The sequence below is a fragment of the Peromyscus leucopus genome, chromosome 11 (assembly GCF_004664715.2).
Source record: "Peromyscus leucopus breed LL Stock chromosome 11, UCI_PerLeu_2.1, whole genome shotgun sequence".
Lineage (NCBI taxonomy): Eukaryota > Metazoa > Chordata > Mammalia > Rodentia > Cricetidae > Peromyscus > Peromyscus leucopus.
Window position 1 is genome coordinate 8,055,812 of NC_051072.1, and position 26,614 is coordinate 8,082,425.

Consider the following 26,614-nt stretch of genomic DNA (forward strand, 5'->3'; position numbering starts at 1 on the left):
CTGACTGTTGGGACAAATCTTAATTTAAAATATATGACGTGTCACATACTTGACTGGGAAAGACTTTTCTCATAAGTGCACAAGCAGCATTGGAGGAAGAAGATGAAAGAACAGAAAGTGTCCGCCAGGGAGGTAAGCAGACGACTTGCGCACACACTTCTTCCCACATTCATGAACGCCGTCACTTCAGCTTCACCTACGTGATTGCTGAGCAACGACTGCATATCACAGTGTATGTAGACCACATGCTATCTCCTGGAGACAGCCCTGCAGTGGGCAAGGACTGACTTGTAGACGCAGCACTCTACACACAGACTCCTCTGTCCCTCCCTCTCGTAAGCACCCCGGGATAAAAGTGTAACAGGAACCAAGGTGTGCAAGCAGAAGACCAAAGAACAGCAACCTAGATGTCAAAAAAAGACCTTTGGGCAGAAAGGATCCTGGAGAAGATTACTGAGTCAGTGGTGTAGGAACACTTGGACGTGCATGCTAGATGATGGGGTTGGGGAGCAGGAACCAAAATCTTTACAATGAAGAATGAGAATTCCACATCCCATCTCACTATCCACACCACAAGTTCGGGAGAGATGCTCTCTTACCCTACAGAAATAGAGGCCTCTTCTCAGAAGACATCCAAAGGCAGGCTTCACATTCGGAGCCGAGGAGAGCAGGAATGGGCATTGCATTGAAAACAGGAGAGTGGGGTACCAGTTACCATTCGACGCCGGAGTTCCCATCCTCGCCCTCCTCCACCTCTCAAACTCAGTCCCCAGAAAACAGCCAGCCTTCCACTACTTCTATGGCCTGCCCTGCTGCCACAGGAGGCATGTGCCGGCCAGCTCATTCCAAAAGTGGGCAGGCCAAAGTACTGCCAGCCATGCCCTCAAAATGCAAAAGAGGGTCTTCATCAGATGAGCCACAATAAACCACACCCTGGCCCACCTTGCTCCTTTTCAGAGTCACTCATTGTGAAATGGGAATAGGAGTCTAAGGCTCCCTAGTAAATATTTAGAGAAAGCCTCCAACACCCAACAAAGGACAAAACACATATTGTCCTCAGTGTATGGAACACTGCGTGAACACAGGAAACCCTTCAATCAGCTCCCCTGAAGTTTTTCAAGGAGAAAAAGCCAAAAGCCCAAATCTAGAAACAAAAACAAGTGCATTCCAAAATGAGAAAACAAAAATGAGAAAAATGTCTCAGAACTAAAAGTGAGGCGGTAAATTTTAAGTGACTGAAAGATAAAAGAGTCCCATCGGGGAACTGAAAACAAAGATAGAGAGAGAGAGAAATGTGGAGAAAAAAATCAGGAACCACTGAAGACCCCCCATGTTTGACTAATGCATTTCCAGAAGATCAAAATTACACAACAAAATAAAAACAACAGAAAACAACTCACTGTTGTAAGAAAACCTTCTGCAACGGAGGGACTGAGTTTGCAGATGAAACCTAGAACAATGAATCAAGATAGAGCAGGTGTCCTCTGTTGGACACAGGATCAAGAAACCAAGGAGAACAGCTCCAGAGAAGCTAGGAAACAAGGAGGACCCTAAGAGGGATGTGCGGATCACCTTGGGAAGGGGAAATAGATGAGATGGGGGAGGCAGAGGGGAGGGGATGGGGGATGAGAACATGAAGGAACGGGATAGTTGAGCTGACGGACGGATGGAGTGGGAGAGCAATGAAAGAGATATCTTGATAGAGGGAGACATTATGGGGTTAGAGAGAAACCTGGTACTAGGGAAATTCCCAGGAATCCACAAGGACAACCCCAACAGTGGTGAGGGTGCCTGAACGGCCTATCCTGGTAATCAGATTGGTGAACACCCTAACTGTCATCATAGAGCCTTTATCCAGTAACTGATGGAAGCAGATGTAGAGATCCATAGCCAAGCACCAGGCCGAGCTCCAGGAGTCCAGTCGAAGAGAGGGAAGAGGGATTCTATGAGCAAGGGGGGTCAAGATCATGATGGGGAAACCTACAGAGACAAGTGAACCAAGTTAGTAGGAACTCATGAACTTTAGACCGACAGCTGTGGAACCTGCATGGGACCGGACTAGATTCTCTGCATATGCTGTGTAGCTGGGTCTGTTTGAGGGGCCCCTGGAGTGGGATCAGGATCTATGCCTGGTGCATGAGCTGGCTTTCTGGATCCCATTATGTATGGTCTGACACACCTTGTTCACCCCTGATAAAGCAGGGAGGGGCTTGGTCCTGCCTCAACTGAAAGTACCAGGCTTAACTGCCCTCCTACGGGAAAACTTACCCTTTTGGAGGAAGGAATAAGGGGTGGGGGAGGGAAAGGGGGGAGCGGGAGGAAGGATGATAGGGGGGATCTGTGGTTAGTACGTAAAATGAATAAAAAAAAATTAAAAAGAAAGAAACCAAGAAGAGAGAGAAGTCCCTAGAAACTTTGAAAGAAAAAGCTAATGGAGAAATCCAGCATTAGAAGCCTGCCTACCTCATCGAGGTCAGGCTGGGGGCACAGGCCTCTACTTCCTGCTACTTGGGATGCTGAAGCAGTTATGTCATGAGTTCTAGGACTTCCAGGCACCATGGCAAGACCCTGTCTCAAGGTGAAACAGCTATAGGAGGAGCAGCATCATTGAAGCTCAGTTGCAGAACACTTGCCCAGTACGTGCAAAGCTGGGTTCAACTCACAGAAGGGTGTGTGTGTGTGTGTGTGTGTGTGTGTGTGTGTGTGTGTGTGTGTACAGAAGAGAAGTATAAACGTGGCAACTACTTAGCTCCACTGGAAATAATTTTACCCAAAACTGTGATTTGAAGGACCACGGTGGAAGCAGGGCAGGAAGAGTTTATGTGGAAAAAAAAAACAAAGAAACAAAAAACAGCACTTAAGCTATTCTCCAGAAGAAATGAGACCTCCCCTCACTCTCTCTGGATCCTCATTTCAGCCAGGGTCTGCCTTACACTGGAAGTCAATTTTAAGGGTGTTACAGGAATATTCATTAGGAAAGTCTAAGGAAAGCTGAGTGTGCCACAGCTGAGGGAAAGAGGATTAGCAAAGTGAAGAGCAATAAAAGAAGATCACAGTTTGATGTAAAAGATGTGCGTGTGTGTAGGCATGTGTCTGTGTATATGCATGTGCACCGGTGTTTGTGTCTGGGCTGCATGTGTGTGTGTGTGTATGCATGCATACATGCATGTGTCTGTGTGTGTCTATATGTAGACATGGACATCTGTTTACGTGAATGTACACCTGTGTGTGTATCTTGGTGCTCAGGTATATGGGCGTGGATGTACATGAGTGTTTTGTGTGTGTGCGTGTGTATCTATACACATAAAACAGGATTTGATTTTATACGCATTATTCTCCATATCATGTTCTGTCACTGCCGTTCTAATTTGCCTTTGACCAAGGTCAAGGTGATGAAATTTGTAATTCTGTCTCTACGACTTGGAAAACTAAGCACAGAGAGAAATAAATAAGATGATTTCAGAGTTTAACCAGTTCTTGGAAGGACAGAAGCACAGCTGAAAATGAGATTCATTGATTGATGTTCAGGAGGCTGGAGCAGGAGGATCTCTGTGAGGTCAGGGTAAGTTCCAGGCCAGTCTATCTCAACCTTTCCCAAAATCCACTTCTAACTCACCTATTGGAGGATATTAAATGTTATTATGTATCTTCAGAAATAAAGTATAAAATGAGCAACTAAGACCAATGAAGTCTTAAGAATCCTAAGTAAAATTGTATTTGATTGGGAAAATAAAAACATCCGGGCCCTTAGCCCATATCTAAGCCGAGAGCAGGCGAGCACTCAATCACATTCTGTGCGGCGCCCTTCTGCTCCAGTGTCTGAACGCAAACGAGGCTGCTTAGTGCTATAGCGCAGGGTTTTGTTTTAAAGGACTGACAGGCCCTGGAACTGGGTAAGGGCCATCACACTTGCTATTACTCATGAGGTCAAATTTCGTTTTCAGTACAACAAATTCTATAACCTTTCTGCCACGTCCTCCACAAATTACTTCAGAGGCACGAGCCTCAGTGACATTTATTGATATATTTTTAATTCTAATGTATGCTGGGTTTTACATATTGTAAATTTTAGACACAAGGAAGCACTTCTCCAGATTCATAGTTACCTTACTTGTTAAATATGACCTGAAATTAACTTCAAACAACTTAACCAGGTTAATTTCTGAAGCATTTATAAGTTCTACAAAAAATGATTTTGGGAAACTTAGTTTATTAGTATATCACACATAGCCATTAGGAGTAAAGTGTTTTCCTTTTGTAAAAAGAAAGAAGGAAGGAAGAGAGGTAGGAAGGAAGGGAAGAAGGGAAGGAAGGAGGGAGAATGGAATGGAGGGAGGAAGGATGGAAGGGAGGGAGGGAGGGAGGGAGGGAAGGAGGGAGGAAGGAGAGAAAGAAGGAAAGAAAGGAAGGAAAAAAGAGAGACAGAAAGAAATTCATAGATGTTATTGTTCAAATGTGTACCTCAAAGTTCATATGCTGGCAGTTAAGTTCCTGGGGCAACCGTGTGGGGAGATGGGGCAACAGAACTGATTTGGGTCAAGGGCTCCACCCTAGTGCGTAGATTAATGTTGCTATCCGGGGAGGAGTTGGTCATCACAGGACTGGGCTTGCTCTAAAAGTAAATGTGGCCCCTTCTTCCTCAGTTGCACTTCCTTTTGCCTGACTTTCCCCCTTCTACCATGATCTGAGACAGGACAATGGCCGCTGCCAGACAGGGACACCGTGTTCTTGGGCTTCCCAGGCTCCAGAACGTAAATCAATAAATCCATGATGTTGTCAGGTACAGTGGCGCACACATTTAATCCCAGAACTTGGGAGGCTGAGGCAGGTGGATCTCTGAGTTTGAGACCAACCTGTTCTACATAGTGAGTTACCCATGACTACATAAATAAATAAAATAAAATGAAACCTGCTCATTTATACATACCCATTTGTGAGCATTTCGCTTTAACAACAGAACATACATGAATATAAGAGGCAAGCCTAGGTGGCCAGAAACATCTTGGCTGAGGAAGTGACTGTGGTTCTGAAGCCTAGTGACAGAGAAAAGGATAGTCAAGGAAGATGGAGACATGGCAGAGCCTTGAGGCAGGAGACAGTGGTTTCGGGGAAGCTAAGGACAGCACTGTGACTTGGGCCAGTGAGGGGTAAGTTGACAAGCCTCTCCCAACATTCTCTTGTGTCCAGTCAATGAAAACCCTGCACTGTGCCGGGCGGTGGTGGCGCACGCCTTTAATCCCAGCACTCGGGAGGCAGAGCCAGGCGGATCTCTGTGAGTTCGAGGCCAGCCTGGGCTACCAAGTGAGTTCCAGGAAAGGCGCAAAGCTACACAAGAGAAACCCTGTCTCGAAAAACCAAAAAGAAAAAAAGAAAAAAAAAATGAAAACCCTGCACTGATATGAAGCCCAGCAGTCCAACCCCACCCAAGGTTCCAAAGAGCTGCCTTAAAGGCAGCGTCACTTTCGCAAACAGTCACCCAAGCCAGCATCCCTAACACCCCCACCCTCACCCGTGAGCCACGAAGGCATCTGGACCAGCCAGAGTCCACATGACACTTCACCTGTACACAAAGAACCATTTCCGGGCCAAAAGGGCAGACACAAAGAGGAAGTGAAATATGATGAAACTGGATCACCGGACAACTCCAAAAAAACGAACCCAGCCTGGCTAATGGATGCCTGAAGCAGAAACAAAGGTTGTCTCTGTGGGGGTGGGGCAACCTCTGTGGGGGTGAGTCCCTTCTGTGGGGGAGGAGGGAACCCCTATGGGGGTGTGGCCTTGTGGGGGTGTGGCCTCTGTGGGGTGTGGCCTCTGTGGGGCTGTGGCCTCTATGGGGTGAGTCCCTTCTGTGGGGGAGGGGGAACCCCTGTGGGGGTGGGGCCTCTGTGGGGGTGGGGCCTTCTGGGGGTGTGGCCTCTGTGGGGGTGGGGACTTCTGGGGGGATTCTGGGGGGTGTGGGGGTCCCTATGGGAATGAAGCCCCCGTGGGTGCTAGGAAAAAATTTCCTCCTCGAAAAGTTTGACAGGGAAAGCAAGCCCTGTGTGAGACAGCTGGGTTTCCATTGGCGGGATGAGCTGCCTCTGCCTTCTAAGATCCCAGTTCTTAAACTGGGGGCTGTGAGACTGAATGTGAGGGTCCTGGAAAACCTGGCAACCGGGAAGGGTTTCTGAACACACAGCAACGAAAACTCAATTCCGAATCGAAGGGGTCATGAATCCGAGGTGTTCCAGCACTCTCCCCGATGCCTACTGGCACAGCTTCACCCCGGCTTCAGTTCCGGACCATGCCACCAGGTATCAGCAAGCGCTGCGGGAACGTCTCAGCGCAGACCCCCGGTTATCCACGTCACCCACTGCTGTGTTTTCCGGTGGAGAGTTTCCCTCTTTTATAGACACTTAACGATTTATTACTGAAAACAAGGGTTTCTCATCGTTTCCTACCACCAGCTTTATTGCGTTGGTATGAACTTAGCATGTTCGGGGGCTGTATCCCATTAGAACATGGTGCTTTTTTAAATTGATGTTTCAATTGGGGACTTGAGTTCCATTTTAAAAAACAATGAATGTGGGCTAGGGATTAGGACAGATTTTCTGACAACCCCTAAAGTGGCCCCTAAAATCATACTTCTGTCATTTTGTTCTCTATGTTTATGCAAAGCGATAGTCTCAGCTTTGACTGCTATAAAATCAAAATAGTGTCATCTCTGGAAAACACTGAAGATGCTCATGTCTGGAGTCCCCACCAGGAGAGTGGCAGTGAGCAGTCTGCGGTCAGCATGTTTACACTTGGGCAGTCTTACCTTCACCCAAGTCTCCAAATAAACTAAGACCCCGGCATCCCAAAGTGTCTACCATTATCTATAGGTATATCATGGGCTTGTTTTTTTTTTTTTTTTAATCTAAGACCCTTTTTTAATCTAAGACCCAGAATTTGACCCAAAATATGATCAGAGAAAATGATACACAGAAAGCCAAGAAAATGGTGCCATCTATGTCCCCATGTGTCCCAGTCATTTTGTACTGTGATGATACCCTCCCCCACCAGTGGGTCTCCGCAGGTCCCTTAGCCTGCCTCATCTGCCTCTGCCTCATGAGATACCATCTCCTCCTTTAGCAAGAGGTCAGATGCCATGGCCCTGCCTCCTCCCACTCCAGCTGTGGGCACACCTGTCTCTACCTTGTTCTCAGTACCAGAGGAAACGGTACCTTGTGGTGGTATTGTGTTCCCCAAAATATTGTGTACTTAATAAACTTATCTGGAGTCAGAGAACAGAAAAGCCACTAGTTAGGCAGTGATAGCACACGCCTTTAATCCTAGCATTCCAGAGACAGAATCCCTCTGGATCTGTGTGAGTTCAAGGCCACATTGGAAACAGCCAGGCATGGTGACTCACGCCTTTAATCCCAGGAAGCCAGCCTTTAATCCCAGAGAGTGGTGGTAGAAAGCAGAAAGATATATAAGGCGTGAGGACAAGAAACTAGAAGCATTTGGCTGGTTAAGCATGTGGCTGGTTAAGCTTCAGGCTTTCGAGCAGCAGTTCAGCTGAGAGCCATTCCGGATGAGGACTCAGAGGCCTCCAGTCTGAGGAAACAGGACCAGCTGAGGATCCGGCGAGGTGAGATAGCTGTGGCTTGTTCTGGCTCTCTGACCTTCCAGTATTCACCCCAATAACTGGCCTCGAGTTGGATTTTATCAATAAGAACTTTTAAGATTCCTGCTACAGTACCTTCTAACCCAGCCCCTTCAGTTCCACCCCTCACAGGTCGTCATCCATCTTGCCCATCCATTGTCCCCTTCTCTACAAACTCCACTGTGCTGCAGATCACCCACCCAGACATTTTCGGAATAGACAGAGAAAGGCATGGAGCAGAGGGCCAGGACTACACAGATAGGTTGCAGGGATGCAGTCATGGTGCTTGTGATATGTGAAAGTGAGTGTTGAATCAAGAGTCTTGGTTGGCTCCGGCTGCTAAGCAAAGAAAGCCATGAACTCTGCAGTGTGTAAATCGCAACTTATTCCTAGGTGCTGGGACATCCAAGACAAGGCATCAGCAGATGTAGCATCTGGTTGAGGCTCACTTCCTGGTTTGTGAGTGGCACCTTCCTGCCATGTCCCCACTGGGAGGAGAAAGAGAATGAGCTCTCTGGGGCCTCTTTTGTGAGGGGCAGTAACCCCACTCACCAAAGCTCTTCCTTCAGAGACCCCATGGCCTTCCTAAAGCACCAGCTCCTCATGTTACTACCTGAAGATGTATAAATTGGGAAGGACATAAGCATTCAGCGGTAGTAGAAGGACATAAGGATTTCTTAGGCCACTGGAACTCCCCTGGTGACCAAGTAAGTCATGAGCTGGTCTGAGATCAAATCACACAGGGGCTCAGGAATACAGAGCCATGTCGCTGTAGCAAGGAGGAAAGAAAATGAGGGAGAATCCTACCCCAATTCAAGTGGGGTCTAGGATCCTCAGATCTTTGTGGAGAGTGATGCTGAACAGGCCAAGGACGTCAATCACCGGCAAGTGCTCACTCTCCTCAGTGCTTGGCTCTGCTGGCTTCTCAGGAGCAATGTAAGCCTGGGACCACCACACAACCACACAACGTTCCTCTCCATAAGATGCTTCGAGTCACTCAACTTGGTAACATCGGCTTCCTCAGCACCTTCCCCTCCCATCATTCCCAACAAAAGGTCCCCAGCGATCTCACACACTCTTCAAGAATTGAACCCCAACACGCCCAGCTTTGCACTTCCACTCGGCCCAAACCCTGGGCATGAGTCTGTGGATCTGACCCCAGAACTACCTATGTGAGCAATCTGCCTGGGACGTCACAGGCCCATCAAGTTCAAAATCTCCCAAACTGGACAGAACCCCTCCTCTCCAAAACCCTAACCTGGTGTAACCTCAAACGGCCCTCAAAATGATTATTAACATCCCCAGCCACTTCTCACATACTGGGGTCACCTAAGTCACTTCCCACCTGCCAAGCGAGTCAGTCTTCCCAGGTTTTCCCCTCAGTTTTGCCTGAATTCATCTCTTCTTCCCCACCTTCACTGGGCCCTCCCACCACCACGCTTTCTGCTGGCGGATGCCCGTCATCCAGGCTCTTCCTCCTCAAGTTCATTCGGAAGAGTGAATGGAAAGCTGGTAGCAGAATTCAAAAGGATTGCAGCATAAAGTCCTAAGCTCCAGACACAGTTTTCTCCCTAGAGAAAAGGAGGACTATGGCAGGCCTGGTGGCACAAGGCTTGAATCCAAACGAGTTAGGAGGCTAAGGTAGGAGGGTCACAAGTTCAAAGCTAGCCTGGGCAACTAATCGAGATCTTGTCTCAGAATTTTAAAGGGGCTGGATCTGTAGTTCAGCAATAGAGCGCTTGGCTCGATGTGTGTGCGCTGTAGCCGCTAGGCTCAGTCCCTAGTGCTTTGGAGTAAGAAAAGGAACGAGGATATTGCGAGGTCTAGTAATAACCTCTTCACAAATTGCCATCCCAAATTTTCTTCTCCTAGCCAGGGCATAAAACCACCTCCCCACTCTGTCTCTTCCTTCCTCTGTATGAAGAATTCATCACTGCTGCTGGGTGTTCTGTTTCCATAAATCAACTATGCAGTCAAAATATAATAGTCAATGCATATCAGTCCAATTGCGCTTTGGACATAATGACCAATCGACGTCCTCCCCGCCCTCACCTCGATCCCAATACCCTCTTGTCTTGGTCTATGTTGTTGCTCTAACTCAATAACCATAGAGAGGAGAAATTTTGAAGAATAAAAATATTGCTTGGCTATGCCTCTGGTGCCTGGGAAGTCCGGGAACATGATGTCATCATCAGGTAAGCCTCTTGCTGCAACATAACATGGTGAGGGCATCACTCACATGGCAAGACAGAGCAAGCCCACCAGCTCCAAGCTTTCTTTCCCTTTCTGGGACCTGGCCTTATGACCTCACTTAATCACCACCTCTCAAAGCTGCTCCTTCCAAATCCCATTAAGATGAATTGGAGCATTACATTTCCAACATGTGAATTCTTAGGAAACACTTGAAAAGCATATCATCCCTTCATCTACTGCCTAAAAAGTCCTGCTGCTTCTTCCTGGCTCCTGTGTGGTAGTTTAATACCCACAGCATAGCCTGTCGTATACACAGTCACTAACTTGTTTCTCTCCCCGGCCCCAACCCAGGGATCAGACCGTGTCTCCGTCATCTTTCTGTTCCCAGCAGCAGGAATAATGACACACCTCATTTACTTGTACTCATTTAGATCAATTGGGGCAGCCTGAGAACATTCATGCACAGAACAAGATAAAAAGGCAGACAGGCCAAATGGAGCTGAGGTAAAGTGATTACCTAAATCTCTGCAAAAATCACTGACGTTGCCTTAAAAGGTGGCTCTGAGCTCCAAGGCTGCTACAGCACAGAGGAAAACCCGGCTGGTTTAAAGATATAAGCACTGATCTGCTGAGATCAGCTCTGCTTTTGCTGGGACTGAGGACTGAGGCCGAGAGAAAGCTTCACAAAGAGCCACTGTGGCCACCAGGAAGCCCTTGCTCAAGAAACATTTGCTGAAGGCTCAATATCCAAAGGGCTAGAGCTGTTTTTAATAGACTGAGTCCTTTCTACTTTGAAGGCCCTTTGAAACCAGCTCTGCCGTACTGGAGCTAGAGGAAGACTGTCCAGCGACCTAGACCCATCACATCCTTCTGGACATCTGCCTTTCAGATCCTCTACCAGTTTAGGTGTCCCGTATTATACTCCCACCCCACCCCACCCCCACCCCGTCACATCCCTGATGAGCCAGGTAAACCTCTCTAGTCTGAGAGCACCTAGACCTCACTCCCTCTTTATTCCTGGGTTATCCTGTGTCAAAAAGCTCTTGGCATTAACCCCATTTTTTAAAATTGGATTCCTTCTTTTAAACCCAGTCAATACTCCGCACAAAGCTTTCACCAGCATTGCCAAACGACCCAGGATCTGCATTTTGCCCTATGCTCTAAAGTCCTGGAGACTGCGACATGCAACTCAGAACCAGGGTGTCCTGAGTGTTCAACTTGGTGAACCAGCCAGGCCCTCCTCAGCAGAAGGGAAGCTCTCAGCGGCAAGTGGAGCCCTTGGACTTCTGCTGTATCCCTGGACCCAGCAGCGGACTTGAACATATGCTCAGCTGTGTCTTCTGATAACCCAGGTCAAATCGAAATGGAACTATTTCTTTTCTATGGTTGCGATAGAACATCACAACCAAGGTAACTTATGGAGTTTATCTGGGCACATGCTCCACCGGTTAGAGTCTCTGTAGTGGAGTGAAGGCATTTCAGCAGGAGTGGGAAGCTGAGCGCTTACATCTTGGACCACAAACAAGCAGGAAGCAGAGAGGGCCAACTTGAAAAGACATAAGACTTTAAACTGTCAAAGCCAGTCCTCAGCTTTGACACACCTCCTCCAACAAGGTCCTCGCCTAAGTCTCTCAAATGACACCATCAATTGGGGACCAAATATTCAAATGTCTGAGGCCAGGGGGAACATTTCTTATTCAAACCATCGCAAGAAATGAGCTAGGAATTTGGACTTTTAATAATTGAAAAATAATCCCTACTGATGCCGAAACCACCACCTCCAAACAACGTCTTCATACTGTTCTGGAATCACTAACTGTAATTCTGTAATATTGGAAAATATGACCCAAGTTATCTCTCAATATTCTTTAGAGCCATGGAGTAGAAAAGAATACTGAACGTATGAAATCATCAGGAACCGTATGTCTAACAGGATGGCCACTAGCCACATGGGACACTTTATGTTTAAACTAAATACAATTAAAAATACACATTAAAAAAATACATTTATCACCAAAACTACACAGAGAAACCCTGTCTTGGGGTGGGGGGAATACATTTACCAAGGGGGTGGAGAGATGGTTCAATGGGTAAAGCCAGGTAAGCCTGAGGACCTGAGTTCGATCCCCAGCACCCACATGTGGTGTCTGTCTGTCTGTAACCCAGTACTAGAGGACAGGGACAAGCAAAGCAGATCCTAGGGACTCAACGGCCAGTCTAAAGGTCCGGGCACAGTGAGAGACCCTGACAAAAGCTAAGACAGAGAATGATAGAGGAAGACACCCAGTGTGGATTTCTGGCCTCCACGTTGAAAATGTGTTCCCTGTAAGGCAAATGAGTAAGAGGGTGCATTCTGAAGCCTTGTATGCTGAACTGCGGCCTGATTTGTTTCCATTGTAGAAACCTTGATTCCAGAGACTGGCATCATATTCATCCTACATTCAATCACACTTCTCCACGATATGACTAAAGATCTATCTTTGGCATTTCTTCACATGGTAGTGTTTTTCGTTAAGTATGTCATATATAAGAATATGCATGTGTGTCCGATGAAAGGATGCTATGTCTGTGGTTTTAGCTCTTATATATGTGTCCCTAGATCAGTCTGGCTTCCTTTCACTCATCTTCGAACTATAAATTAAGTCAGTCTGCAGCAGAGCGAGACTGGACCACTGCGCATGTCACTTTGTGCTTCTTTTACCCCAAACGGCACTTGGGAAATTCATCTGTGCTGTTATCCGTACCCATGTTTATCTCCACGGCTTTGCAGTTGTCCATGGTGGGAATAAATGAACACCAGTTTGTTTATCCATCTTTAGTATTTAATATTTCAGAGGGCGCTTTTGTGGTCCTCCCTAATTACAGAAATATGAAGTCCAAACATTAAATATGGCACTTTCTGGCAAGCACTGTACCCCAAATATGTCCCCACAGCACCTAGCCAACCTCATCTACATTTTGTCCCATTGGTACTTTTCACTACCAGACTGAGCTTTCTGTATAACTTTAAGTATGTGGCTCTTTTCCTGGCAGTGCTGGTGCACACCTTTAATCCCAGCACTCGGTAGGCAGAGGAAGGTGGATCTCTGTGAGTTCGAGGCCAGCCTGGTCTATGGAGGGAGTTCCAGGACAGTCAGGGCTACACAGAGAAACCCTGTCTCGAAAAAAACAAACAAACAAACAAAGAAAAGAGGTGTCATTCTTTCATTCAGTGTATTCTTTACCCTTAGACAGTCGCCCAAGTCCAAGACCTACTCCTGTCCATCAAGGTCCAGCTGAAGTACAATCCATTAAGACAGTGCAGCCTCTCCTATCCACAATGACTCTGTCCCACCCAGAGCATCACAAAGTGAATTGTTCATCCTTCCTAGAACCTTGTAATCTTAAAAGGTCTTATTAGTAAAAACAAACCCAGAACCTGGTATTGGGGTGAATGTTGAAAAAGCAGAGAAACAGACAAGCCCCCAGCTAACCTCACCCTGCCAACTCCTCAACCCAATCCTGTTTCCTCAGACTGGAAGCCTCTGAATCCTCATCCGAATGAATCTCAGCTGAAATGCTGCTATAAAGCTAAATGTTTAAAAGCCTCTAGTTCCTGGTCCTCACGCCTTATATACCTTTCTGCTTCCTGCCATCACTTCCTGGGATTAAAGGCGTGTGTCACCACGCCTGGCAGTTTCCAGTGTAGCCTTGAACTCCCAGAGATCCGGATGGATCTCTGCCTCCCAAGTGATAGGATTAAAGGTGTGTGTGCCACCATTTTCTGGCCTTGATGTCTGTCTGGTGGCTGTTCTGTCCTCTGACCCCAGAGAAGTTTATTAGGGTGCACAATATATTGAGGGACACAATATCACCACAGAACCTTCCAACTGCTTGCTGAATGCATCCGGGAGATAGCCCAACTCCCCAGGGCCTGTTTCAATCCCAGTTTTCAATGCACAGCACTAATATTACAGATCATGCTCAGGTAGTCAATGTCAAAATTTCTGAATCAAATTCAAAACCCTGAAAGCAGTTGTTAGGACCAGATATTAAAGCATGCAAACTGTATATTTACAAAGTCATCTTCCACAAGAACAGAGCAGCAGCAATGATAAAAGAAGCACCCCACTGCTTATGCTAAGATTTGGGCTTTTCTTTTTTGTTTGTTTTTGAGATAGGATCTCATTCTATTGCCCATTATATTTTTAACATATTGACTTCTTCATTTTCTTCATAGAAAACACAAGCTTGCGCATTCCCAGGACACAGAATATTAAGAACCAAATGAGGTCATCTGTAACAAGAATGATGGCTCATACCTTTAGTCTTAGGAACTTAGTACTTTGGAAGCTGAGGCAGGAGGCTTGTCATGAGTTTGAGACCAGTATGGATTACAGAGTAATAACTTGTTTTGTTTTTTTGAGAAAAAAAGGAACGGATAAGAGGAGTGAAAACAAAGATCAGATCATTTGAGAAGAAATAAACTGGCTTTATTTTTTTTTATTTTTTATTTTTTTAGTTTTAAACTTTAAAAGCATACTTTAAGTTCAGAGAAACAAATAAGGAAGATTTCAAAAAAAAGTTCTGGCATTAATAAAGGAGTCCCAAAGCCCAGTGGATTGTAACAGAGAAGCAACAAGTGCTTCAGAACTCAGCGAGCAGGATGGCCGCCTGTCAGCAGAAATGCATGCATGGAATCCAGCTACTGCACACGGGAAAAAGAAAACAAATAGAGTCTAACCAGGCTCAGTGTCTGGCCACTATTTGTCTTTCCATCAGAGTGGTAAATAAAATGGATGGGAGACAGAGACTCATGACAAATATCAAATATACTTTTAAATTATTTGGACAAAAAAAAAAATAGTTCCAACAGTTGTTCTTAGACTATGTCCTAGGGAGGCTAGGAAGGTGGCTCAGTCAGGAATGTGGCTGCCACGCAGCCTGAAGACCTGAGACCCCTAGCATTACAGAAAAGCCAGGAGTGATGGCATCTATCTGTTAACTCCAGCACGGAAGGACTAGAGACAGGCAGATCATCCCGAAGACGCATTGACCAGCCAATCCAGTCATATTGATGAGCCCCAGGTTTAGTGAGAGACCTTGTTGAAAAACACTAAGGAGAGCAATTTAAGAGGGTCTCTGGCCTCTACTACATGCACACACACAGATGTGGACCAGCAACACACATAAACCATAAACACCCACACAATCCCCGACACACACACACAAGAATAAGTCACAGGAAAAATGTATGCCACGTATTCCATTAATTATGCTAAAATCCATCCTATAAAAAGAGCTTCAGTAAGTCAATAAGAAGAAGGTCAATGTCTAAAGTGAAGAAGCAGACCAGAGTTGTTACGGATAAATCGGCACTGCAGAGAACAGATAATTACAGTGGCCTTGAACACGAGGAGAACAGTCTCAGACAAACACAAATTGAAAACCACAGCAAAGTGCCCTTTCCACCTTCTACATTTACAAGGTGAAAACGTTTTTTGAAAAATCTTCTTGGCAAGAGTACAGCAGCGTAAGCAGTCACATTCGGCAAATAATCTGGGCAAATAATTTGGGCAAATAATCTGGTAGAACTCGGTGACAACACAGTGGCAATATTCGAAATACGGTGGCAGCCATTAAAATGACAAGGGTACATGCCCTCTGACCCAAGAGTTTCACATGCGGGAGTCACCCTTTAAAATGTTTTCCTAGCCCGGCGGTGGTGGCACACGCCTTTAATCCCACCACTCGGGAGGCAGAGCCAGGCGTATCTCTGTGAGTTCGGGGCCAGCCTGGGCTACCAAGTTAGCTCCAGGAAAGGCGCAAAGCTACGCAGAGAAACCCTGTCTCGAAAAACAAAAACAAAAACAAAAAAAAAATATTTTCCTATACACCAAGTGACACGTGTTCAAGACTCCGCTATGGCACTAAAAATGCAGGTGCTGGGAACGACATGGGAGCCTCCTTAGGAGGTTCAATACTTGGAGGCGTCTTGCAGAGGAATGCTCCGCATTGGAAAAAACAAGGAAGTGGTCAACAAGGCCCCACCCTTAAATGAGGAATCCTTACTATGCCAGCCCACAGTCTGCTGAAACAGGCCCTATCTGGTTAAAAAAAAAAGGCGCAGAGAGCTCCAGACCCTGGTGGCCTCTGGGAGGAAGCTGAGAACTGGGGATGGGCGTGGGAAAGAGATTTTCAAAGGGAAAAGATTTCAAAGGGAAAAGATTTTCAAAGTGTTTACATTTTTGTAACCTTCAAGCTTTGGAACTGGGGTGTTTTTAGATATATAGAACAGAAAACATGCTGCTTATTGGTAAATACGTGAGACACAGCCCTAAGAACTTGGTTTCCTGCCCCCCCCACCCCCCCCCACCCCGTCTAGCCCAACATAATATAACCTCTTTATTTAAGGGCTCAGGTAACTAACTTTACAACAGGATAGAGAGTTGGGATAAACTCCAGAAACGGAGCTGAGAGACCCAAAGCTAATTAACATCCACAGTCAGCAACAAGACACGGCTCGTTTCCAGAGTAAAACCAAGGCTAGCAGGGATCTAAAGAAAACCCTTCACGTTGCTCAAGTCGATCTAGAAAAATGACAGGCTATATCTCTCTCGTGCATGGATCTCACAACTTTGGGGTTGTCAATAGGTGTCTGTCAGTGAAACTGCTTATTCGGCACTGCGAGGGTCACGGTTGTTATGAAGACAACTGGCGAACAAAGGAGGCTTTTCTCTGCCCTCAGAGCACTTGTACCAGACGATAGGGCACATCCTTCGGGGATGGAGCCAGCCGCTGCCTGCTGCTTACCTTAGGCACAACATTTTCGGGCGAGGCAAACCTGTTGATTGGGGGCTATTCAAAGAACATTCCTGTCTCTTCCCTCAGGAGTTCGCCAGGAAATTACTCCTGCCTCCCCCCACCCCCACCCCGCCGTGCAACCTTGGGGGCGGGGCGATGTGCCTAATCCACCTGTTTGTTTACCTCCTGCTTTCTCATCAGGGAGCAAAGACAGTAAACCCAACCCTCCAGGGGAAGGAAAAACAAATCGTTCATTGCCCATCTCTGGTGGCTGATGAAGGGCAGCGGTGTTGAGACTGTATCTAAGCTGGCCCAGATAGACCTCTGTGGGGGCAAAAATCAACTGAAGTCCAAGCGCCCATGAACCCCCAGGCTTGGAAATACAGGTCAAGATCGGCGAGTTAACAGTAACAGGGCCGAAGTTTTCAAGACCTCTGGGACACCCCTAGATACAGGAACACACGTGGGTCAGCCGACCATCACCTCCCCTTGGAGGGTGGACACCCGCAGCAAGGGTGACAGCCACTCACGGGGAAGTGCGTCTGGAGGAAAGTTGAAGCGGGGTGACGACGACCTGTTTCAGACAGGTGACCAGGCAAGTGGGAAAGGGGCTGTCACTTCCACCGCAGTGCCCAGCTCACCTCTGCCAGGCCACATCCGGCCCCCGGGCGCCCCAAGGTCACCTGCCCTCCCGGGGGCGCCCCCACCCAGCCCCAGCACTCACCAGAACAGCAGGTTGGCACCCAGGAAGGCGAGCAGGCTGCGCAGCGGCCTCTTCCAGCTCAGGAGCTCGTCGGCGCGGCAGCCCAGCCACAGCACGGGCTCCCCGAGCAGCCAGGTCAGGGCGGCGGCCACCTTGCCCGCGGCCTCCTCCACCTGCGGCCCCGCGCCCGCCCGCCCTGCCTCCGGTGCAGCCTCCTCCCCGGGAACCCCGGGCCGCGGCGCCTGTTCCTCCGCCGCCGGGGCTGGGCATCCTTGCGCGGCGGGCTCCCCGGGCGCCAGGCTCGCCATCTTCAGCGGCGCTTTGCTGGCGGAGACGGGGACGGGGACGGGGTGGGGAGGGAGGGACGCGGGCGGGCACGCGCGCGCCTGGCGGTGAGCGCCCGGAAAGCAGCCGCGACCGGTCGGGGCTCGGGGTGCGCACCGCGGGGCGCCGGCGGCTGGGTGCCTTGTGACGTCAGCCCCGGCCACGCGGGGGAAGAGGGTGCGGTCAAGTTCGCGGAGGGGCGGGGCCGCCCTGGGCCTGGCTGCACATCCTGCGCTCCGAGCGCTCGGTGGATGCGAGCTGGGCGGCGTCCCTGGGTAGCTGGGGACCAAAGGGAAATACTCCCTTTTCCCTTCCAGCTGCGGAGGCCAGGTAGAGAGGACTCATCTCAATGGGAGTCTGGGCTTTGGATTTTAAAGAGGGGAGAGGAGGGGACACTTTCTCCAGCCACAGCCGCCAGTCTTCCATCCTTCAGTATTGAAGAAAATATCCGGATGCTCCTGGCCGTGCGTTTCAGCACTCAGGACTCATCACGCCCCTGTCCAGGTCCCTTGCAGGGACACGCTGCCTATCTGTGTCAGATACAAACGCTGACCTGGGAAAGGAAGAAGAGCACATTTGGGGTCAAAGAAGGACCTCTGGTTTGGCCCTCTGATTTTAGGAGCGAGCTGTGAGTGGGAGCTGCTTTTTGCAGTGTCAGTGAGCAGATGAGGGAGCAGAGAAGCCAGAGGATGGCCGCCCGTGATCGGACTCTTGCTAGTGTCCCAAGCTTTGGCGGTTGTTGCTTCAATGGCTCTGTTTTCCATGTCTCAAGAGGGCCTCAGGGCAGAGGTAGAGAATCCTGGGCACTCCCATGTGTTTCTCCCGGTTGAGTGTGGGAGAGAGGAAGAGACGGCTATGCTTGTCTCTGTTCATTTCTCTAGAATAAAGTACCCACCCTTCAATCCTGAGAATTGATGCGCCAGGCCCCTGACAGGCTCTGAGCTATCCTCTGCATCCAGCCTACTTTTCATGGAATGACTGTGCGGTATTCCCAAAGCAATGAAAGACTGTTGCCGCAAGGGAGCCCCTGGGTTCAAGTTGGTAACGTTCATCTAAACGGCCGGTATATATACCTCTGTGTCTACGGATGCAAACACTATGCCTTGCAGGCTAGATGTGGACAGGTACCCGAATGTATGTTGTGTTTGAAAGGAGCACGTGTCTAGAGCTCACACAAAGGTTTGCTGATCACCTACTATGTGCTTTGGTGCATTGCTAGGCCCTGTGGGTGTGGCTTCCCCTGCAAGGGGGTTCACAATACAAAAGGTACCACTTAAAACTGGTGAATGCAGTGATGGAACTCCCCGGTGCCAAGAGATTCCTCTTTGGTTTGGTTTGGTTTGGTTTGGTTTGGTTTTTCGAGACAGGGTTTCTCTGTGTAGCTTTGCGCCTTTCCTGGAACTCACTTTGTAGACCAGGCTGACCTTGAACTCACAGAGATCTGCCTGGCTCTGCCTCCCGAGTGCTGGGATTAAAGGCGTGTGCCGCCACCGCCCGGCCTGAGATTCCTCTTTTAAACTGCATCCAAAATTAGGTTTCAGAAGGGTTTGGGATGTAGATGGCATCTGTTCTGACTTGTAAAGCCCAGAGAGGTGCAGTGGGGTGGCCAGAAGGAGCACTGCTTCCTGCTGGGAGTTCAGGTGGAAGAAGGTCTGGATGAGTTGCAGGTAGAATTCAGGCGTTGTGTTCTCCGAGGACCTTCAGTTATTCTCGGGTGACAATGTTTTTTGTTTTTGTGTTTTAACTGAAGGTAGTTTGCAACTGTCTGGCATTTTCAACTTGCCTTCAACCTCCGTTGAAATAGGCCCTGGAGGTAATAAAAAGGCGGTATGGAAGCAATTCACACACACACACACACACACACACACACACACACACACACACACAGTATAGTCCAATGTGGGACCTCCTTGGCCTTGGTGAAGGAACTTCGGGTAGATAAAGGATGCTTTTTGGTGTAATTTGATTTTTGTTTAACACTCGACACAGACCTGAGCTGAGAATTCAGGGCATTGGGATTCCAGAACTGGTATCTCTATGGCCCAAACCCAGTGTTGATAAGCTTTTAGAAACAAGTTTACATGATTCTTTGCATTCCTCCTCCCCCTAAATTCTAATAACTGTCTTTGGGGTCTGTGGATGCAGTAAAAGCTGCTGGCAATGGAGTTACCAAAAAGCAGAGCTCTGGCTGCTGTGTGCATTGCAGTCCTCATTATCTTCCTTTAATGATAGACCTTCCCCGAGCAGCTCTGCTTTTTGAAGGGTGTTCTCACCCCTCTCAAAATAAAAATGGAGAGAAAGCTGCTCAGACAGAGTTGTATTAAAGACTTGACTAATTGCGATCTATCTTCTTTGCCTCTGACCTCTAATAATTACTGAAAACTTGTAGGATGGGAGTAGACACTACTATAAATACATACATAGGCACTACTGGGTAGTTTTTCTTTGTCCAATTATCTTTGTGATGCCTGAGTAATTTATTCAGCCCCAAGCATAGGAAACTAATGTTGGGTAAAGGCAATAAGTCTTGTTCCCTACTGGTACCAACTTTGATGTTTCAAAGCACTGTGGTGCACGGCTTTAATCTCAGCACTGGTGAGGCAGAGGCAGAAGCAGAAGCAGGAGCAAGCAGATGTCTGTGAGTTCAAGGGCAACCTGGTCTACATAGTGAGCTCCAGGCCAGCTGAAGCTATACAGTGAAACTCTGACTCAAGTAATTAAAAATAAATCCTGTGGTTTCTTTACTATTGAAGAGTTTCTTTTTAATTTGTCCCTGGTGTTTCTTGGGAACAGAGTCATGAATACTAATGAGCTATACAATTAGACAATATATATCAGCAAAGGGCAAGGAAGCTGGGAAAGTACCCCCAAAAAAACTCAAGAGGGAGGAAAAAATGTAGCTACTGGATGAAAAAAAAAAAGTTCAAAAACTACCAGCTGTTGAAAAGGCTGGCACAAAGCACATAGGAACTCTTGGAAGCCACTTGATTTTCTCTTCTAAAAGTAGGTAGGAAGTTTCTAACGGAAGAGAAAAAGAATGAATAACTCCCCTCATACAGAGTCTCACTGGGCAAAATCAAGCTGAGCCACAGAAGAGCCAGAAACACACTGGCAAAACTGGTTGTTTTTTGGTTTTTGGTTTGTTCGTTTGTTTGTTTGTTTTTTCACTTTCTCTTTTGGAATCCTGCAGTAGATCCACAGTTCTCCAGGCAAAGGAATCCTTGTGCATATTGTATGTGGCATCAGCCCTGCAGATAGGACTTTTGTGGGTTAATACTTGTCAAGCATTTCTAGCCCTATCTTCTTAGCATGCCTTCCATTCCTAGTGTCTAACTTTCTGGACATTTTAGTCACTGATCCAAGACCCCCAATAGCTCACTCTAAATACAGATCAATATGAACATCACGTCACAGTAACAACAGAAAAGGAGATCCAATCCCACCTCATATCCTCCTCTGACCCCATTGCCTAGTCTAGTGCCCAAATCACAAAAGTAATTCTCTTTCCATGTCCACCTGAATGTCTGAGATGCTTGTAAAATCCAAGAGTATCCAAGCCAGAAGTGTCTGAGCAACATTCTCTAAAGGATGTGTTTACCACAAACAACTTCACACTGAGTGCTGGCTTCTCAGACACCTGTTGGGGTACCCCATTTGGTTATTGCTACCTAATACCAAAGAAGGAGCGTATTTTTCTTTTCTGTCTGAAAAGAGGTCGTATGTGTGGAGGGCCCCAAAATAGCTTGATCACACAGCAGCCATGACAGGCTTAGGGGCCTGGACACAGCTTCTGTGACAGGCTTACTGGCAGGCAACACCCAGATCCAGGAAAAGCCTTAAGCTGATACCACCCAGGGATCTACCCAGGGGTGAGGAAGTACTTGGCATCCCAGACATTCCAACCAATAGATAAGGTGGTCAAATGTCCTTGAGTCTAGCACACACCTATTTTTTTGTTTTACAGATACCTCTGGACAATTGTCAGCCAATCAGGGTCCTGGACCCTGGAAATCCCCTCACCTCAACCTCTGCTATGATAAAAACTCTGCCCCACCTGAGCTCAGGGCTCTCTGCTCTCACCCCTGTGTCGGACAGACAGAAGGACCAAGCTCCGGAGCTTAAAATAAAGGCTCTTTGCTTTTACCTGCAGGATTCGGTCTCCATGGTGGTCTCTTGGGGGCCCTGCTATCTGGGTATAACAGTATGTGCAGATCTTAGGAACATAGCAACACAAAGGCTTTCCCAAGTACCTTGAGGTCCTTCTTGGGACCACTGCGTGTGCGTCCAGTGACTGTGCAAATTAGGAAAGGCACCCCTGACTCTGAGCAGATTCAGCCCCAGATCAGAGAAGACAGCTTAGAAAACAGAGCAGAGGCTGGATTCACCTCCGCTCTTCTGTAGGTATCCTTGTGTGTTGTAGCGTATTATTTCAAGATGTGTTACTTGTACTTATGCTCTTTATGAATATTTGTTTAATGATGCAGAGATGGATTTGATTAAATAAAATTCACCTGTGGTCAGGAGGCTGAGTCAGCAACCAGCTGACAGGAAGCGGTAGGGAGGAGCCAGGTGGAGAAGTCTTATAAAGAGAGGGTTGGGGAGGCATGAGGGCTTTGTGGAGGACGCCAGCAAGGAGAGGAGGTGAGCTACTTGTTGTTCAGCCTCGCTGAAGAGCAGAATTCCACCTCAAAATTTGAATCTTGAATTCTTTAGAGGGAGAGAGGTTTAGTTAAGTTCCCTCCATAGCTTTGCAAGAGTTGGAGCAAAGGGATTTCCCTCGGGCTACAACCCTTGTGGGCCTAACCGCTGCCGAGCTGCTGATCCAGACAGCTGTGCCTTAAAAGGCCGCACCCATTTGAAAAAACAACACTTGTGTGGTGGAGACTTTTCATCGGGGTCATTTGTCCTTCTATCATACTGAAGAGCTCTTGTCTGGAGAAAGGAGGACCCTGGGCTTCTTCACATCTGAAGAGACTAGTCCGAACAAGTTCTCCAAATTTTTGGAGTAACCCTGGAATCTTCTGCCCAGTAAAGTCATCTTTTCTTTGGGCCTTTCTTCATCTTTTGCACCAATGTCAAAATTATGACTTAATTTGTAGGTGTCTGGTTTAAAGATTCTTTGTGCCTGGTGCGCCTTGAAGGGACAGGGGCAGACTTGGGCTGCAGCTTGTTCCTGTTGTGTTCCAGACCTCCACCTCCATCCCCCATGCCCCAACCCCTACCCTTCTGGCCTCATTGGAAGCTAAAAGACAGGAAATATGTGCCCAACCTTGATGGTTCCACATTCATCATTGTCTATTGCTCCAAAAGGGATTTTTTAAAAATAATTTTACTTTTCAAGTATGTATTATGTACGTGTGTGTGCATGTGTGTTAATTATTTTAAGTACTAGTAGTGACCAAAAGGGGGCAGCAGATCCTCTGGAGCTGCAGGTGGTTGTGAGTTGCCTGATGTGGTGCCAGGAACCGAACTCAGACCCTGTGCAGGGGCAGTGCAGGCTCCTAACCACTGAGCCACCGTTCCAACTCTAACACGGATTTGCTTTAAAGGTTTCAAAATGGCTCGTTAAAAAGAAGTGGGGATAAAGAGAGACTCTACAGGTTAAGATGCTTGCTACCATCCCTGGTCACCTGAGAATGGTCTGTGGGATCCATGGAGCAGAAGACAACCGACTCCTGCAAGCTGCCCTCCCCCCTCCCTGTATGTATGTGTCTGTGCATGTGTGCCTGTGAGAACATACATGCTTGCACACACACACATAAACGCAGACACAGACATGTATACACAATAATTGTAATAATAAAAACTAAAAATCCCAGCCTACCCTGTCAGTCCATCATCTGCTGCTGTATCAAAACACCTGAAGCCTGGTAGTGAATAAAGAACGGTGATTTATTTGGCTCATAGTTCTTGAATCAAGGAATCCAAGAGCACATGTCAAGTACCTTCTAGTTGCGTTATTTGATAATAGAGGGGAAGGGAACGTAGCCTCTGGAGTCTCTCATCTTCTTACAGAGCCAGGGATTCTATCAGAAGGGCCTCCGTGATGACAGTCTACGGCATTTGATGGTCCGGTGGATGGTGCTGCTTTAGGGAGCCTCAGGAGGTGTGGCCTTGCTGGAGGAAGTGTGTCACTGGAGGCGGGCTCTCAAGGAGTTTAGATATCCATGCCATTTCTAGTTCATCCTCTATGCTTCCTGGTTGTGGTTCAAGATGTGAGCCCTCAGCTTCCTGTTCCTGATATCATACCTTGCCTCATCCATGTGGACTCTACCCTCCTAGAACAGAAAGCCTAAAGATCAACCCTTTTATAAGTACTTTGGCCAAGTGTTGTATCTCGGAAACAGAAAAAGGAACTAATACAGAGGGATATAGTTAAATCCTAACACACTGAAACATGAGTGCACCCCCAAACAGTATGTATCTGTCTATGCCCAACCACATGTGTGCACTCAAGAGCGCGCGCACACACACACACACACGGGGGGGGGGGGGGACGACAGAAAGAGAGAGAGAGCAAATACGACTGTGGTGCCTTCACTTCTGGGCCCTTTCCAGTGCACTGACAGTTAGTTACTCCTGAGTTAGGAGCTACCCAGGACATCAGTCCAGGTCTGCAGCCTGTTTCCACTGTGCTTCGTGGTTTTAGTTCATTGTTGTTTGGATTTAGTTTGGGGGCATTTTTGGTCCTTTCTTCATTGAATTTCTATCTATGTTGGTCACTATTTCTTCAACCACTGTTCACTGAACACACCTTAAAGATTGCCTAGGCACTGAGGTGGCTTTGAGGTTTCCAAAGCCCACACCATTCACAGTGTGCTCTCTCTCTCTTTCCCCTTCCCTCCCTCCTTCTCTCCCTCCCTCCCTCTTGTTCTCTTCTTCTCTTTGCCTCATGGTTGTGGAATAGTTGCAAGCTCTCAGCTACTGCTCCAGCACCATGCCTGACTGCTGCCACGCTTTCCTTTTTTTTTGGTTTTTTGAGACAGGGTTTCTCTGTGTAGCTTTGCACCTTTCCTGGAACTCGCTCTGTAGACCAGGCTGGCCTTGAACTCACAGAGATCCGCCTGGCTCTGCCTCCCGAGTGCTGGGATTAAAGGCGTGTGCCACCACTGTCCGGCTTATGCTCTCCTTCATGTCGGTCATAGACTATACTACCCTCTGTAACCCTGAGCCCCAATTCAGTGCTTTCTTTTTATAAGTTTTCCTGGTCATGGTGTTTTGTCACAGCAATAGGAAAGTATGACATTGGAAGAAAAAAGTGGCTGCTTCGGGAGGGAGATGGTTTCATTTGAGATACTTTTTTGGAAATGTCAGGTGAGTGGACATAGTGACTGTGGCTCAGAGGCCAGCAGGCATCTTGAGCAAGACACCGATCCAAGCACATGGAGTATCTTGTATAAGAGCCTGGTGTGATGATGGAGTTGATGGCCAGGTAGCTATCAGCTAGCTGTGCTGATAGTCCCTGCTTGTACTTGTTCAACTTGAAACATGATGACTTTTTTGATGGCATAAAAGCAAGGCACACTCAGTAGAAAGCACCTTGAATTTTGCATTAGCTAGCAGTGTGTGGTACTGTGCGCTCTGAGGGTGGAGAACCGCCTCTAGCTACATCTTCCAGCCAACTGAATTATCATGAGGGAAACCACCAGGATGTGTGCTGTGTGTGCATGAGCCAGGATGTGAAGTAGGCTAAGCATATTAAATGGACTTAAGGAGTTTATCCACATTTAACCCTTTCTGAGCTGAGGAGCCGCTGTGTCTGTGCAGACTTCCAGATAAACATCAGGGAAACAAGTGTTGACTGTGACCAGCGTTTAGCCCCGTGAATAGTGAGCTTTCCCCAGATAGTAGGGTTTTTTGCTGCCACTGTTTTTCCTCCACTTTTGACAAAGAAGTGACAGAATCACCCGTCTCTGAAGGTCCCAGGAACTTCAATTCGGCCTCAATCACCCAAACAAAATGGAGGTGTCATTATCTCCAAATCCAGGTCTCCGAATCAGGCCTCTAGTCTCCTGGGGTATTTTGTGTGCTAAAATTAGACTCGTGGAGCATAATGAAAGAGCTATGACAGTCCCATCCCACGAACAACCCTTTAAAGTGTGCGCTTGGTGTGCCACTGTCTGGTGACTGCAGACGCTGCTCTTTCCCTGTGATGCACGCCACCAAAAGCCGAGAATAGATGCGCAGCCAGCATTAACCAAAGGGCTAGAGCCTTGCAAGATTCAAGGGCTTTCTATATTATTAAAGCATTAGTAGTAAGATTCTATGCTGTTCATGGTTCATGGCCTTGCAGGTCATTCCATTAAAAACTGATTCTTTCACTCTCGGCCACCAAGCTGTTAATGCTCACAGCACTTCTGACATCAAAATGTAGGTTTTTCGCCGGGCGGTGGTGGCGCACACCTTTAATCCCAGCACTCAGGAGGCAGAGGCAGGCGGATCTCTGTGAGTTCGAGGCCAGCCTGGGCTACCAAGTGAGTTCCAGGAAAGGCGCAAAGCTACACAGAGAAACCCTGTCTCGAAAAACCAAAAAAAAAAAAAAAAAATGTAGGTTTTTCGTACCAGCTGTCAACATGGGACTGTTGACACTAACCCGGGGATTAGCATTAATGCCCCTGGGTTGACCACACAGTCTGTAAGACCCCCGCTTCATAGGCTAATATAAGTCCTTGGCCTGTCTGTCGTACTTCTGACTTTCCACCTGTAAACCATGAATTCCCACACCCCATTCCCCTGGTTTGACAAGCTGCTGGGCTGGCTCTCAGAACTGGAACCCATTTCAGTTACTGTTACTGATGGTTATTATGGCGCTGGTTGGTCCGTGGGAAAGTCACGAGCCACGGCCACGACTACCAGAGTTAGAAAGAGCTTTATTAGAAAGAAGCCAGGCCTGGAGAGAGGAAGATGGCAGGAGCAGAGAGAGAGCACAGAGAAGAAACACAGAGAGTGTAGGGGTCTGCATCCGGTGGGGATTTCAGGAC

General features: G+C 47.6%; 1 protein-coding gene across 1 annotated transcript in view; it reads right to left on the minus strand.

Annotated features, from left to right (window-relative positions):
* Nucleotides 1-17,617, minus strand: part of Retreg1 (reticulophagy regulator 1) — a 134,540-nt gene extending 116,923 nt beyond the window's left edge. Inside the window, exon 1 of the mRNA XM_028868174.1 lies at nucleotides 17,331-17,617. Coding sequence (XP_028724007.1) covers nucleotides 17,331-17,617 — 287 coding nt within the window. The remainder of the gene's footprint in view (nucleotides 1-17,330) is intronic.
* Between the last annotated feature and the right edge of the window lie 8,997 nt (nucleotides 17,618-26,614).